Source organism: Eptatretus burgeri, chromosome 15 (assembly GCF_056783735.1).
Source record: "Eptatretus burgeri isolate ZD-2024b chromosome 15, Ebu_testis_v1, whole genome shotgun sequence".
In the NCBI taxonomy this organism is placed as follows: Eukaryota; Metazoa; Chordata; class Myxini; order Myxiniformes; family Myxinidae; genus Eptatretus; species Eptatretus burgeri.
The window spans coordinates 34,446,039-34,461,617 of NC_140975.1; the positions used below are offsets into that span (position 1 = coordinate 34,446,039).

The 15,579-nt window shown below is 41.7% G+C and overlaps 1 protein-coding gene across 1 annotated transcript in view; it reads right to left on the reverse strand.

The window, feature by feature from the left end:
* The window catches only part of KIF26B (kinesin family member 26B), a 227,864-nt gene that overhangs the window by 11,644 nt on the left and 200,641 nt on the right, over positions 1–15,579 (reverse strand). The window contains exon 13 of the mRNA XM_085857469.1: positions 339–532. Coding sequence (XP_085713595.1) covers positions 339–532 — 194 coding nt within the window. The remainder of the gene's footprint in view (positions 1–338; positions 533–15,579) is intronic.

Consider the following 15,579-nt stretch of genomic DNA (forward strand, 5'->3'; position numbering starts at 1 on the left):
TGGCAACCTCAGCGACTGGATTTCCTTGTGGGGTTGATGCAGTTCTGTTGTAATAGCCAGCCCTACTCATCAACACACTTTGCTCTTATATATGCTGAAAAATACATAAATGGCATTTATTGGTCTATTGTGAGTATTCTGTTTGTGGAACCTTTTGAATGTGTAACCTACACTTTGCAAGCTATGTCACCATACAGCAATGGAATCAATTTGTTGAAGCAATACTAAAATCCCATTTGGCATTGGACTCCATGTTTCAGATGTGTTACGTCGCTCCAAATTACATTTTATGTCAGAGTTTGGTGTTTTGCAAGACACTTGAATGGTACTGTATTTACCTGCTCCTTGCTGTCATCCCATGGCCGTACAAGACTCTGAAAATCATCGATCTCATAAACTTTGATGTGAACTGGCTCAGTGGGTACTCGTGGCCGAACATCGACCCAACGGGATGGTGCTGTTGGTGGCTTGGCTGGCAATGAAGGAAGGGGCGGTGGAAGGGTGACGAGAGTGGGCCGTTGCCTCTGCGAAGCTGTGGAAATAAACACAAGAAGGGCAATTTAGGACACATATTGTGATCATTATTGCATCACAACAATCATCTGATCATTTGCTTATTCAATCAGTCATTTATAATCACCGTATTTCCACACATAAACCATGCAATCAAATTATTCCCAATTAAGAGATCTGCACATGACCATGATTGGGTCATGAAAGTAGGTTTTTGTTTTTTTTTAAGTAGAGCAAATCTATAAAACAGCTTTTCCATCTGGGAGCTTCGAAAGAGGGAGAGTGCAAGAGGGCAGTGTCCTTTCTCACACAAATAGTGGCTGGGTGACTTCCCTCAATTAATTTTCTCAATTAAAATGCAGCTCAATGCAGTGGAGCTGACAGGAGGAATCAGGACCGTTAGCATGTTCACCTTTGAGCTGTCCGTTCTGAGTTTAATTCCTGGCCTGACTACAAACTATCTCCCTGATGCTTCACATGCTGAGTGTTTCATCAAGGAGTGTAGTCTTAAAAGAGGATGTTGAGTTATGGGACCTTCTGCGAGACTTAGCTGGTGTAGGTTAAAGATGCAACAATGCTTTTAATGAAGAGTAGGGAGGACAGGGTATCGCCAGTATCTTATCAAATTACGGATTTCTCCATATCTAGCACATGGGGTACTGCATCAGTGGCAAAGTTATACTCTCAAAAAATAGGGCGAACCAGCAGCGTGGTTTGCATGACTGAGATTAACTATACGACGATAGGAATTTTGCTTTTGGTGGGGTTATATGATCTTCATGAACCCACGTTGTGTACACCCTTGACACCCTTGGTTTCATGGAAATTATTTCTGGCCTGGTGAGAGATGTGTCAGTCAAACTGCTGCATCTTTCACCTATATCTTCCCAAGATGCAATCAGCAATATAGTCTTACTGCAATTAGACCAACTATTTCACCAACATTGTTCCTACCTCCTTTAATACATGATCCTCACTCCAACTAACCAACCTCGTTTATCTGCCTGGCATGCTGAAGGGTACTGATGATTTGGGATCATCATTATCAATCATCATCAATCTATTTTAATATTTTCAAGTGTTTGTGTGTTTGTGCATTTCTACATTATTCCTTCATGGCTGAACCGTACAACCGAGATGCCCCAAATTTTGGGAGTAGGAACTTCAGAATCTGGGCAAGGTTTTAACCCCCCCCCCCACCTACCACCACCCCCATAGCACTTCCATTAGGAAATTCTCTTTATGTATGTTCATGTAGTTCTGAAAAATCATATAAAGAAAATGGCTACTGATTTTGCATCGCCAACAGATTTTTCATGAGCGCTGGGGGTACCCAGATTCAACCGAGGTAAAAATGCTACAGTTAGAACTATAGTATCTGAGAGTAGTACTCTCATATACTGGAGTTGGAAACAGATCCGACTACAGTAGTCTGCATATAATTACTACAGGAAAGGAATATAATTAGGAAGTTTGTTTGGGAAGTCAAGGGCACAAAAAAATCCCCCCAAAAATTACCCCACCCACAAGGAAATTCTCAATGTATTACGTGTACGTCTGGAAATCATTGAAAACAAAACAGCCGGACCAATCTTCACCAAATTTTGCAAACGTGCCCGGAGTATGGGTACAAAAACAAATCCCTCCAACCCCCACCCCCCATCCCCCTGGGCAGTGCCAGGTAGCCCCTGCTCATGTACCATATTCTTTGCAGGTTGTGGCTCATGCCGAAGCAGTTTGTGTGCAGGTGTAAGGCTACACTCTATGTTTTGCACCTTTCTCACAGTTATTCAGAGCAATATTGGTAATTTGTTCAGGGTGACGGTGATAACTCGTCGACTCTTCGCAAAGGACACTGTTGGATTTTTAACCTCCACCGAATAATGTGAGCAGATGGATAACATCGTTTAACGTTCATTGCAAGGATGGTGCACGCAATGATGCCTTGCTGCTCATGTGAAACACCACAGTGCCGTTTGTAGCTGGACCTAGACTGAAACCCAGGTGATCCAGATGTGCCAGTTGTGCTATCTTGCCAACCAGATGTGGCATAGGACGAAAAAAAAGCTAATAAATATTATAACACAATAATAATACAATTTCATTAACCTTTAATAATATTTATCTAGTACATGCATTATGCAGCCTTTATTATTATTTTTGCTTGGAGGAAAGGGTTGAGGGCATTCGTGATCGTAATCATGATATTGTAAAGATTTGATGTGATGATGTACCAATGAGCAGTAGCAGTTGTGCCATCTGCTCTGCTATCTTCTAATGCATTTTGCGATTTCTTCCATCTTGCTGTCCTGGCAATATTTAGAGGTAGTAAACCTGCCAATCCCTACAGAGGCAGCACAGTTACTGGCTTCTGCTTCACATTCAATTCCATATCTGCTTGTCATGCTACAGAGTTTTGAAGCCTCTTGTGATGCATGTTTGTCATTTTATAGGCCGATCTGCGTTACATACACAAAGTACCAAAAGTGGTTCCTTCTGTAAGAGAATAATTTCATCATTAATTGGAAATGTAATAATCACATTTCACTTGAAGTACAACCTACTCAAACTGAATGCAACTTCATTTTCTTTACCTCCTGTTATTTCCCCATATTGCCCTTCGTTTTATGTTTCAGTCTGATCTTCAAAAGAGCACAACAAACAATGTCCTTAAGTAATGCAGACGTTGTGCTCTCCTGTCGTCTTTGTCTAGAATTTTTTTTTGGAACGTTTGCTGTGGTTTGAGTACAAAGTGATTGTGAGAGTGAACTTGTATAACTTTTTCCTGCAGACTTTGTTATCCGTTATTTGCTTTATAATTGCATCGAGGGACAAAGGACGTGGCAAATAATGAGAACAATGGGAGGACACAGTGTGTGTTAACAAGGGAGATACAGCCACAATCTCTCATCACAAAAGTGGAGGGAAAAACTGGAAACCCATGAAGAGGTATGATTGGGGAGGGTTAATGGGGTAGAAAAGATCATGATTGTGGATGGGGAATGATCTGAGATGGTGGTGAACAAATGTCTTTAAGCCCTGGAGGGCAAAATGAAATTGAAGAGAATGTGGAATTTGGTTCCACAGGTGGGGAAAAGAGGAATGAATGAGTGGAAGTGAGCAGTGATTCTGGATTATATTTTGTGCCACGGCTAATAATTCCCCTGTCTGCAGTAGGGGGGTCATTAAAAACATTTGCGCTGTGGCACGTATACAGGTGAAAATCGTAAGTTGTCTCACCAACCCCCTCCCCCTTCGCAAGGGGTGGGGTTGTGCCAGTGACCTGACCCTGGGTACTACCAACATGTATGCAAAATTTGGTGAACATCGGTCCAGCCCTGTTTTTTTTTTATCTGATTTTCAGACACACACACACACACACACACACACACACACACACACACACACACACACACACAACACACACACACACACACACACACACACACACACACACACACACACACACACACACACACACACACACACACACACGCGCGCGCGCACACACACGTTTTGACAAGTTGAATGCAGACACAAGGCCTGATATGTTCAAAAATGATCAATATACAGATGAGCTTGCCAGAATCATCCCAAAGATGATTATTATTTCATCTGCAGCCTATGGCATCATTGCTGGGAGCACAGCTGCGCCACTGAAGCAGTGCCCCCCTGTTTCCAGTAGGCCGGTACTCATTTTGCTGACTTCGGAAGGATAACAGGCTGAGTCAACCCACCTGGTGTTATTTAACAGCACAACAGGGGCTCAAAATCAAGACCCTACAATTTTAAACCAGCCACCTTAACCATTAAGCCAATGCCAAACTATATCCCAAATATCAAAAGACAACTATTTTATTATCCCCTACATTTTTGAGTCGCCCTTGTGGTGAAGTATACCGTCCATGGAAGCTGCAGAGGAAAGGGGGTGAGGACATTGAGCGAGGTGAAGCTTGCTTGGGTCCACCCACTTGGAACATTCTGGGAAAGAGACTTTGAGAAATCACATTTAGGTTTTTTGGAAATAGAATTTATGCTTCGCAGCAGCATTTTCTTTACCAAGTGAAGCATGCCTTCCTCACCATCTATTAACCCATTGAACCATTTTACCAGCTGCTATTCAAACCTCCAGATACCCGAGCGACTGCCTTACCGGCCATTATTCAAATCTCCTGTGATGTTTCAGCAATTTATGCTCATGCATACATGGGTGCACCAGGGTCCTCGGAGAGGGCAAAATGCCTTGACAAGAGATTTGATGACTCAGATATTCAATTTCACATGCCATAAGGGTACACTTCTCATGCCTTAGGTGTAACCCAGCTGTGACAGGCAATTGAGGACTTTGTTTAGGTTCTCGAGGTGTTCATGTTGTGACTTGCCAGTCACTAGTATGTCATCCTGGAATACGACTGTCTTTGGTACAGTTTTCAATAATGTCTCCATCTTGTGTTGTAAGATTGGTGCAGCAGAGCGTATGTCAAATAGGCATCTGTTGTACATGTTGAGTCATCGATGAGTGTTGATACATGTATATGGCTTGGAATCATCATCCAGTTCGATTTGAGCATAGGCATTGGTCAAGTCAAGCTTAGTGAATGCCTGGTCACCCATGAGAGTGGTGAGCAGATTCTCTGCTTTGGGCAAAAGAGTAGCCATCAATCTTTGAATGGCGGTTGATCGTCATTTTGTAGTCCCCACGAATGTGCACGCTTCCATCTGCTTTGAGTATTGGAACGAGAGGTGCCGCCCAGTCAGAGTACTTGACTGGTGAGATGATGCCCTCACTCTGCAGTTGGTCAACCTCACTTTCGATCATTGATCGCATCATGTTAGGCACAGGTTGAGCCTTATGGAACAATGGCTGAGCATCTGCAGAAACATGAATCCTCACTTTGGGCCCTGCAAAGGTGCCAACACCATCACTGAACAGGGCAGGGTACTTTTTGAGCATGGTATCATATCAAGCATCAGAGTTGGAGACTCTATTTACGTCACTCTAATTAAGTCTGATTATTCATAACCAATCTCGGCCGAAGAGGGTTGGTCCTTCACCACGCACTCTCAGTAGTGGTAGGACGTGAGTGCTGTTTCCATATCCTACAGTTATGTGAGATGAGCCAACCACAGGAACCACCTCCTTGGTGTATGTCCTCAAGTCAGTAGACACAAGCTGGGGTGCAGGAGCCTTTCTCGGAGGGTAGATGGAGGTGAACTTGCTCTCGCTTATAATTGATCTGGAAGTGCCGGTATCAACTTCCATATTCACCGGGATCTTATCGATTGTTACATCAACTATAATTGGAGCATCGGAGCTCTTTGTTCCAACAGAGAAAACCTCATGAAGTTCCTCACTTGACTCTCGGCTGCAGACTGTGCTCTGTGACCTATCGTCCGCTGCATCAGGTTTCACCCCAACATGATAAGCAGGAGACAAGTTTTCGACTTGGATCAAGAACGACACGTCAAGTGCACCCGCTTAACACATTTGTCACAGGTATGATTCCTGTACCGACATTGGAAAGCTTGATGATGACCACCTCAACGCCAACAAGTTACCCCAACCTTCTGAGTAGATTGAGAAATGTCAGTGGGTGGAGGTAATTTGGTGGCTTGCTAAAACACTTTAGCTTGTTGCCAAAGGTTACCTTGTTAACCAATGGGTCCTGCTGGATAACTTTTGACTTGTTAGAGATCACATGCAGCAGTTTGCAACATGTAAAATTTCAGCAGTTTACATACACGGAGTGGCTATTTCCATGAATTTAGCCAAATTGGGGTCGGATTCAGTCAGGAGTTTCCGCAGAATTGAGTCATCATTGATGCCTATTAAAAAGAAATCACGTAACATCTCTTCCAGTTTATTGGTAAACTCACAATGTTCGGTGAGTCAGCGTAAATCAGCCACGAACTAGGATGCTGACTGACCATCTTGACGATGGTGGGTATCAAATCTATATCTCGAGATGATCTTACCCAGTGTAGGGTGCTAATGTCTTTTCACGAGATTGACGAGCTCTTCATACGACTTGTCAGAAGGTTTGGCTGGGGCAAGAAGATCTGTGATGAGACTGTACGTCGGGGCACCGCATACGATCAGTAATACAGCACGCCGCCTTTCAACGTCCTCATCGGTGTCCATTTTGTTTGCCACGAAGTACTGCTTCAGACGATCGGTATAGTCTTCCCAATCATCCCCCACTGTGTATTCATGCAATATGCCGATGCACGAAGACATCCTCGTCGCCACTGTGATGTACTCAATGAACAGGGACGAAGACTCTGAAGTGGGAACAATAGGTTTAATCCTGACACGGGCACAACAAAGCACAGCACCGCATTGGAACATGGGCGGGTCACGTGACTCTCCTTAACCATGCCCCGGTAGACCCATGTATGTATGTATGTATGCATCAGCATAAATTACTGATACATCACACCTCCATCTTCCCAAGCAGCCAGTTTACCAGACGTTCAAACCTCGATATACCCGAGAATCCCCTTGCTGCCGTTTTTCCAGCCGCTATTCAAACCTCCATATACCCAAGCAGCCAGTTTACTGGCCAACTATTCAAACCTACATATACCCAAGCAGCCAGTTTACTGGCCAACTATTCAAACCTACATATACCTGAGCGGTCAGATTTTTCTCCAGGGAGCCCAGAGTGGGGGAGCCGGGTGTCCAAGGAGCTCAGGGTTTAAAGGGTTAAAAGCGTGTAAAATGAGTTAGATTGTTCAGTACTGTACTTCGTTCATTGTCGGGTCAGGAATTGAACGCTGACCCGGCATAAAATTGCCATCTCTCTTATCGTTACCATTATAAATTCAATCAACATTATCAAAAAGGAAAAATGCTAACTTAACATGATGATAACCCAAATTGGCTCTATTGTTAACAATATGCAACATTGGAACAGCGACAAGAATATGACAATTACTGTTTGTTTTCTACTTTGGTTTATCAGCTCTAGATTCACTCTTTGACATTTGTCGTCAACTTAGAATCATAAACTCCGTCTCTTAGTGTTTTCTAGCAACCCATTACAATGTAAACAAAAGTTATGTTTACAAACTTTTCACTTATTGACATTAAAATTACTGTCCCTGTAAACTGTTAAAGAGCTCATTTTGATTACTCATTCTTGATTTACTCGAGTTATTCAGCCACTTCCAGAATGCAAGCACAAGTCACTTCATCAAACATATTGGTTCGCGGGTGCCAGCAGTGACCACTATTTTCGTTGTGTTTGTCTGTCTGTCTGTTTGTCTGTCTGTTTGTGACTCTCTCCAGAACATAGCTCCGTGACGTTTGATGCGATCTTGATGAAGCTTGGACACAAGCTAGATATCATGGTCTAGTTGTGTCTTTTTGTATGAGGACGTCCCATGCCCCGTGTGGGTGGAGCCAAGCCCACTTGAACTTTATATTTATTTTTATTTTTTTCTCGATTTTTTTCTCGCAATATCATTTCCCAGAAGCTGTGCGTAATATCCATAAGTACAACATATATAAATAAAATCCGAGTTGATTTGGTAAATTTTGACGGAAGAGATAGGTTTTTACGGTAGGGCTTCCTCAAAAGCTTCCACTTTGATGAAAATTTCAAATTTTTTATTCAAGACTGGAATCCAACTTGAGTGTTTAGGTGTTTCTATAACTACCAATTTTGTGGCAATTTAGGCTTCCACAAGCTGGATCGAACTTTCCATTCTACTTCCACTTCGCTGGAAATTCCTAATTTTTGTTCTGATTTCAGGCATCAACACTGGACTCAACCTCAGCGTTTAGATGTTTAACTAACTTCCACTTTTGTGGCTTCCACAAGCTGAATCCAACTTTCCATGCTACTTCCACTTCGCTGGAAATTCCTAATTTTTTGTTCTGATTTCAGGCATCAATACTGGACTCAACCTCAGCGTTTAGCTGTTTAACTAACTTCCACTTTTGGTGCTTCCACAAGCTGGATCTAACTTTCCATTCTACTTCCACTGCGGTAGAAATTGTGTCGATCCAGAAACACGTGCAACCAACGGCAACACATTTGTACTTATCTTGGCATTGTTCAACAATTCCCGCGAACCATCATCGCCTCCCGGCTTGTAAAGTTTATATTTGTTACGTCTGCAAGTCGGATGTACCACAGTCTGTGCTTGCAGTCTGCAAGCATGCCCCACTAATATATAGATAAAAGGGAGTTGGGATGTGATAATTTTCCCCATTGTAGAGTCAAGAGCATCAATCTGATCAGTGAAGCTACGATTATAAGGAAAGTCTAAATAAGGCTACGTTTCCCTCCAGATACCCTTCCTGTTTAACGAGCATGCCCTTTTGTACACAATCGTATTGACAAGGTGTTTGTTGGAAAAGCTTGCTGTGAAATTGTCCCGAATTGATTTGGAATTGCTATAAAGGAATCCAGTGTTAATTATCCCTTCAGCTGCTCCTGAAAGCAATTTACCTGCGGTACAGTGCGAGACAGATGGATTTCAAATTGGCATCGAATTAATGCAAGTGGGTTGCTTTGCCTCGGGTAAATATCCATACATGGCTCCGCCAGAAGAGTGATTTTTTTTAACTGTTTCCATGATGCAATATTGCAAGTGAGGCAATACTACAAAATAAATAAATAAATAAATAAACATGTGAAAAATCAACACAGAGCAAGTGCATCGGTACTATTGTACCACAATGATGACTTTGTGGCAATGAATATTGTAGCTATTTCATTTTTTTACCATAAAATGGTGCTTAAAGCAAATTCAATGTTTTCCATGTTTATTATTACTTTATCTCTATACATATTTACAAATATTTATTACTTGGTGAAATTTTTTTTACCAAGGGAGTTGGTCTGTAGCATTTGTCTGTCTGTCTGACTGTTAGTCACACGATTTTTGGCCACCATTTTCAAGCAATTGTTCTGTATTTTTTTTCTGTATGTAGTCGACCAGCTAAGGATAGCAACGCTTGATTTTGGTGAAGATCCGAATCTGGATCCACATAAGAGAATTTTTTTTAGTGATTCTTCACCATTGAGCGATAGGGTCAAAACGATATATAACACAATATCTCAAAAGGTTGTGGATGGATTCCACCAAAACTTTGTGGACGGGTTGGGTGTGTGACAAGGACAAATCGATTAAATGTTGGTGAAGATACGAATCCACATCCAGATCTGAGAATTCTTCAAGTGATTTTTCACATTGAGAGATAGGGCCAGAAACGACATATAGCAGGATTTCTCAAAAAGTTGTGGACTGATTTGGACGAAACTTGGTGGATGAATTGGTTCGGTGACAAGAACAAGCTAATTAAATTGTAGTTCCAGTTCTAATCCAGATCCGGCCTATCACTGGGATATCACACAAAAGGGATATCCGGCCTGATGAGGCCAGCTACAAAGCTGGCGAAACGTTGCCTGAGACCGGGTAAGCTTTCGCTTTTTTGCTCAAATTGGCGGAGTTGATCTAGTTTTTTTTAAACTTTGTGTTGGAAGCGCCTTTTTCTTCTTTAAAACTGTGTAATCCCAACCGCCCCAATCTTGTACTATATATATATATATATATATATATATATATATATATATATATATATATATATATATATATATATATATATATATATATATATATATATATATATATATATATATATATATATATATATATATATATATATATATATATATATATATATATATATATATATATATATATATATATATATATATATATATTCCAGGTCTTAAATAAATGTGTTCCTCACACTAAATTGCAGATCTTGTCCTGAATAATGAGGAGATATTTAAATTAATAAAAAGATCAAAATAATAGATGGAAGTACATTTTTGAGATGGCAATTGAGTATCAGATGACGGGGCAATTTCAATAACATTTTAATCCACATTGAAACCTCAGAAGGTTGGCGGGATAGCCTTAGAGGCATGTGCATCTTCTGAGCTACCAAGCATGGGTGTGAATCGTGACCCAGCTATGAATGGTCATCATCATGTTGCAAATGCAGCATAAGGCATCAATGTGTGGGCTGTACATCAGATGGAAGCTACGCCAGAGGACCCATCTTGCCAGCATTGGTCGTTCGTCAACGTTAAATATCCCACGATGTTTATTGTGAAGAGTAAGCGAGTTATTGCCAGCGCCCTGAACATGTACAAATCCCTGCATGTCCAGTCCAACACGGCCAACCAGTTCATGAAATACTTCGGCCAAAACTCCCTCCAGGCTGATCCCGCAATAACATGGCAATAATTGTGGTCGCTAGAGAAGTAGTAGTTAAAACCTCTCTCTCACACACACACACACACACACACACACACACACACACACACACACACACACACACACACACACACACACACACACACACACACACACACACACACACACACACACACACACACACACACACACTGGAACAATTAAAAGAGTAGTAGTAGTAGTAGTAGTAGTAGTAGTAGTAGTAGTAGTAGTAGTAGTAGTAGTAGTAGTAGCTTAAACCTCGCAATAAAGGACAAATTGAACAATAAATACAGAGTAGTAGTAAAAGAAAATAAGCAAATAATAAATGGAGCAATAAAAAGAATAATAGTTTAAAACTCACACCAAAGAACAAAATTAATGGAATAATAAAAAGAGCAAAAGTATTTTAAACTTCACTGTCGAGAACAAATGGAACAGTAAAAAGAGTAGTTGTGATTGAAAACACACGAAATAACAAATGGAACAATAAAGAGCACTTGAAATTAAAAATTCAAACTCAATGTAAAAACTCAAACTCGATGTTTTCTTGATGTACCATACTCTTTACAGAGCGTTTGTGCTGCCAAATAAGTTTCTTCACAAGGGTTATACTGTATGGTTCGCTATTCCCATCCCAGAATTATTTGTCCATTCCCTCTCCTTTGTAAAGATTGAGCATCAAGCAGGTATTAATTTTTTGGTATGACTCAGCCAGGGTTGAACCACCAACCTCCCAGGTACAGAGCAGGCACTCCAACCATTACGTCACCGATTTGGATTATAAAAAAACGATAGTTCTCATTAACCATGATGCTAAAGAATAAATTGAACAATAAAAAGACAGTCACAATTGTACACGTTCTTAAATTTACCCTGTCGGTTGTTAAAATCATATGCAAAACGAATCATAAATTAATGATCAAATTAATTTATACTGGAACGGCACTCAGTCGAGCGCACGCCTCTGCAAGGCTGAACAGTTTACGTTTTGTATCCCATTGATAGGCCGGATTTGGATCCAGACATGAACCAAAATCGAATTCTTGTCACCAGTAGTGCTGAGGGGGTAGGGGGAGGTGGGGGGAAGGTGGGGGAGAGGGGGGCAAAGGGAGGAAGGGGGGAAGGGGGAACCACCCCAGGGCATGGACCTACTAGGGACCCATAATTATTCCTTCAATTTTTTATTTCATGATGGGAGTACAGTTATAAATAATTATATTGCCATGGGGAGTGTTATGCCATTCCATCCTCACTCATAAAATAAACTACTGTGGGAACAATTTACATAATGACAAGTCTGGAGACGGCGATGGTTCACGAGGGGACGCTACGGGCAAACTGGCGGGAATCGGGAAAAACGTAAATGATGAAAGTTGTTGTACTCGAAGAGCACTACTTGCATACCAACTTTCATTCAAAACAGTTGAAAACCCAAGGAGCTCGATGCCCAATTTATTGATTTTTTTGACATTTTCTAAGTTCTTGAACTTGTGACCTTGACCTTGGGACGAAAATGAAAAATCGAGCTCCGTGGGGTTATGTAGGTGCCATTGGGCTAACCAAACACCAAAACCCTGCCAGATTCGACAAACCCCCTCGGAGAAGATGCAAATTGAAATCGGATACCCCCTGAAAACACATGTTTTTGGGGCGTGGCTCCTCCCATAATGGGCGCCGCACGCCCATTCTCCGGAAAACACAACTATATCATGATATAAACCTCCCACCCAAATTTTATCAGGATCGGATCAAAACCCACGGAGCTATGCTCGGGACACACACACACGGACACACACACGGACACACACACGGACACACGGACACACGGACACACACACACACACACACACACACACACACACACACACACACACACACACACACACACACACACACACAATGAATATAGTGGTCACTTCCTCGTGAACCAATAATCGTCATGACGTAAATGCAAACCCCATCCAGGTGAAATGAGTTAAGAAACGAATCGGCATAAAGGAATAAGTGAATACACCCAAATACGGCCGAATACGGCACTTCCAAGTTCCAACAAATGAGAGTCCAATATAATGTAACGTCAGAGGAATTGATTCGCCAGTCTAAATGCAGTACACACTGTACACCGTAATGTACACACTGTACTTATCGTAACTTGTCAAAATTCTGCCATGTCTGCATTTTTACCAACACAAGTCCGGTGCTCAGAAAAGATGTGAGAAGGAGCAGCGGGATAAAGAAACACAGAAAGGATCTCGTACTCTGTTCCATGTTGGTGTAATTAAGGCCATAAGCTCTCCATCAAGTGACTGGAGACTTACTATTCCACCAGTGATGGAAACAATATGTGAGAAATCTCAAGGTGCTGACGTTATTGATGATGTAAAGAACAATTTCTTCATGGAATAGAGAGAGAGAGAGAGCGAGAGAAAGAGAGACAGAGACAGAGACAGAGACAGAGACAGAGACAGAGAGAGAGAGAGAGAGAGAGAGAGAGAGAGAGAGAGAGAGAGAGAGAGAGAGAGAGAGAGAGAGAGAGAGAGAGAGAGAGAGAGAGAGAGAGAGAGAGAGAGAGAGAGAGAGAGAGAGAGAGAGAGAGAGAGAGAGAGAGAGAGAGAGAGAGAGAGAGAGAGAGAGAGAGAGAGACAGAGACAGAGACAGAGACAGAGACAGAAAGAGAAAGAGAAAGAGAAAGAGAAAGAGAAAGAGAAAGAGAAAGAGAAAGAGAAAGAGAAAGAGAAAGAGAAAGAGAGATAGAGATAGATGGTGTATCATTAGCACAAGCCCATGAACTCTCACAGAACATTGAGAGCAGCCTCAAATTCCAATGTGCAAACTTTGACTTCGACCAAGTCTCTGAAATTCCAACCCAGACAGAAGTAGAAAACTGTGTGAGAGGAGGCCATCAGGAATATCCGAAAGAATTTCCTACTGATGGAGAGGGTCACACATTTCCAACAAATATCTTCAGTTTCAAAATGCCAAACGGTGAAACTGGCAGTCATCGATGAATATTACATTAATAAACTCTGTCTCCCTCTCCCTCTCCCCCTCCCTCTCCCTCTCCCTCTCCCTCTCCCTCTCCCCTCCCCTCCCCCTCCCTCTCCCTCTCCCCTCCCCCTCCCCTCCCTCTCCCTCATCATTCTTTCTCCCAAATATATATATATATATATATATATATATATATATATATATATATATATATATATATATATATATATATATACATACATATATCTGGAAGGATCCTCCTTGTCTCCTTTCGTATGTATCCCGTGGCTGCTGGTTGCATCATTGCTGGGGCCTGGGAGTGCAGGATTACATAATATTGCATGGTCAGGTTTTATCTTGATACATTATATCCGAAACCCGACGAAGGGGGCCTGACAGCAAGTATTGCCCCGGGGGCCATTCTGGCAATTGGCTGCCCCTGCTTGTCACCTCAACTCATCCACCCAGTTTTGTCATCACTGGTCCACAACTTTGAGAGATATGATGCTATCCATAGTTTTTGGCCCAATCTCTCAATGGTGAAGAATCACGAATTTATTTTTTTTAATTCTAACATCTGGATCACGATTCAGATCTTCACCAAAATCAAATCAATTCGTCCTTGTCACAAACAGTCCACCAAATTTTGTCTGAATCCATTCACAATTTTTTGAGATATCCTGTTCACAGACAGACAAACAATTAGACAGACAAACAGACATGGGTGAAAACATAATCTCCATCCACCTTTTGCAGTGGAGGTAAAAATGTAGTTTTCTTTAAGGTTTGAATCACCAGAAATTGAGAAGTGTGGTGCTGATTGGCATGCATTCTGCTTTTAAGGTTCCTTTAGGATGTTGGAGAAGGATGAACAGATTTTGTTGTGAATAATAACTTAAAGTTTGATTATAGTCAGTGCAAAGCTTCTTAGTTAAAACGAGTGTTCCCCCATCAAAGGCAGCCCGGGGTGTTTTTGAAGCTACTTTTGGCACCTGACATCTCACAGTGACAACTCAAGGAGAACCTGAATCCATTAGGATTCTCCCTTTCCACGGGAGATCTCTGTAGCTTTTTACTAGTTCAAAACAGAGACGAGAAAGAACATCTTCTAAGGCTTCGTCTGTCTTCCAACATCCCCGATCACCCCCCAACTCCTCACATTGCATTCAGCACCATATATTGGTGTCTGGAATTTCACAGCTGTCTGAAAGCTGTCCATATGAATGGCAATGATTTTGGTGGTATCAGCTACTCACTCACAACTTGCCACCTCACTATTCCAAGCATGGGAAATGCCTTTACATAGATTAGTTAAGCACACCGTTTGGGCTCATTTGATATGCCTCAACAGACTCAGGCTTTTAAAAAGTTCTTTTTAAATCGGACAGGGTTTATTAAAGATGTCATCCCAATTCATTAGTGTCCTCTGCTGAAGGATAAGACGTGTCCAAGTAGGCGTCTGTCTCTCTCTCTCTCTCTCTCTCTCTCTCTCTCTCTCTCTCTCTCTCTCTCTCTCTCTCTCTCTCTCTCTCTCTCTCTCTCTCTCTCTCTCTCTGCGCAAGGATATTGGGATTCATAACATCAATGTAGGTTAGGAAAATTCAAGGAAAGGCAATGCAATACGATGCTAAAGATAATTTTTGAGCACAAGTGGTGTCACCATGATCAAATTGTGGACCTCATCATACATGTGTGTTGCAGATTAATACTAAAAAGACATTTAACCAAATTTTTGTTGTTATTCACCGAGATATTTTGGAGATGGAAAGATTGAGATGCAGAGCTTGGGAACACACTACTCTGACATCAGAAAAATGG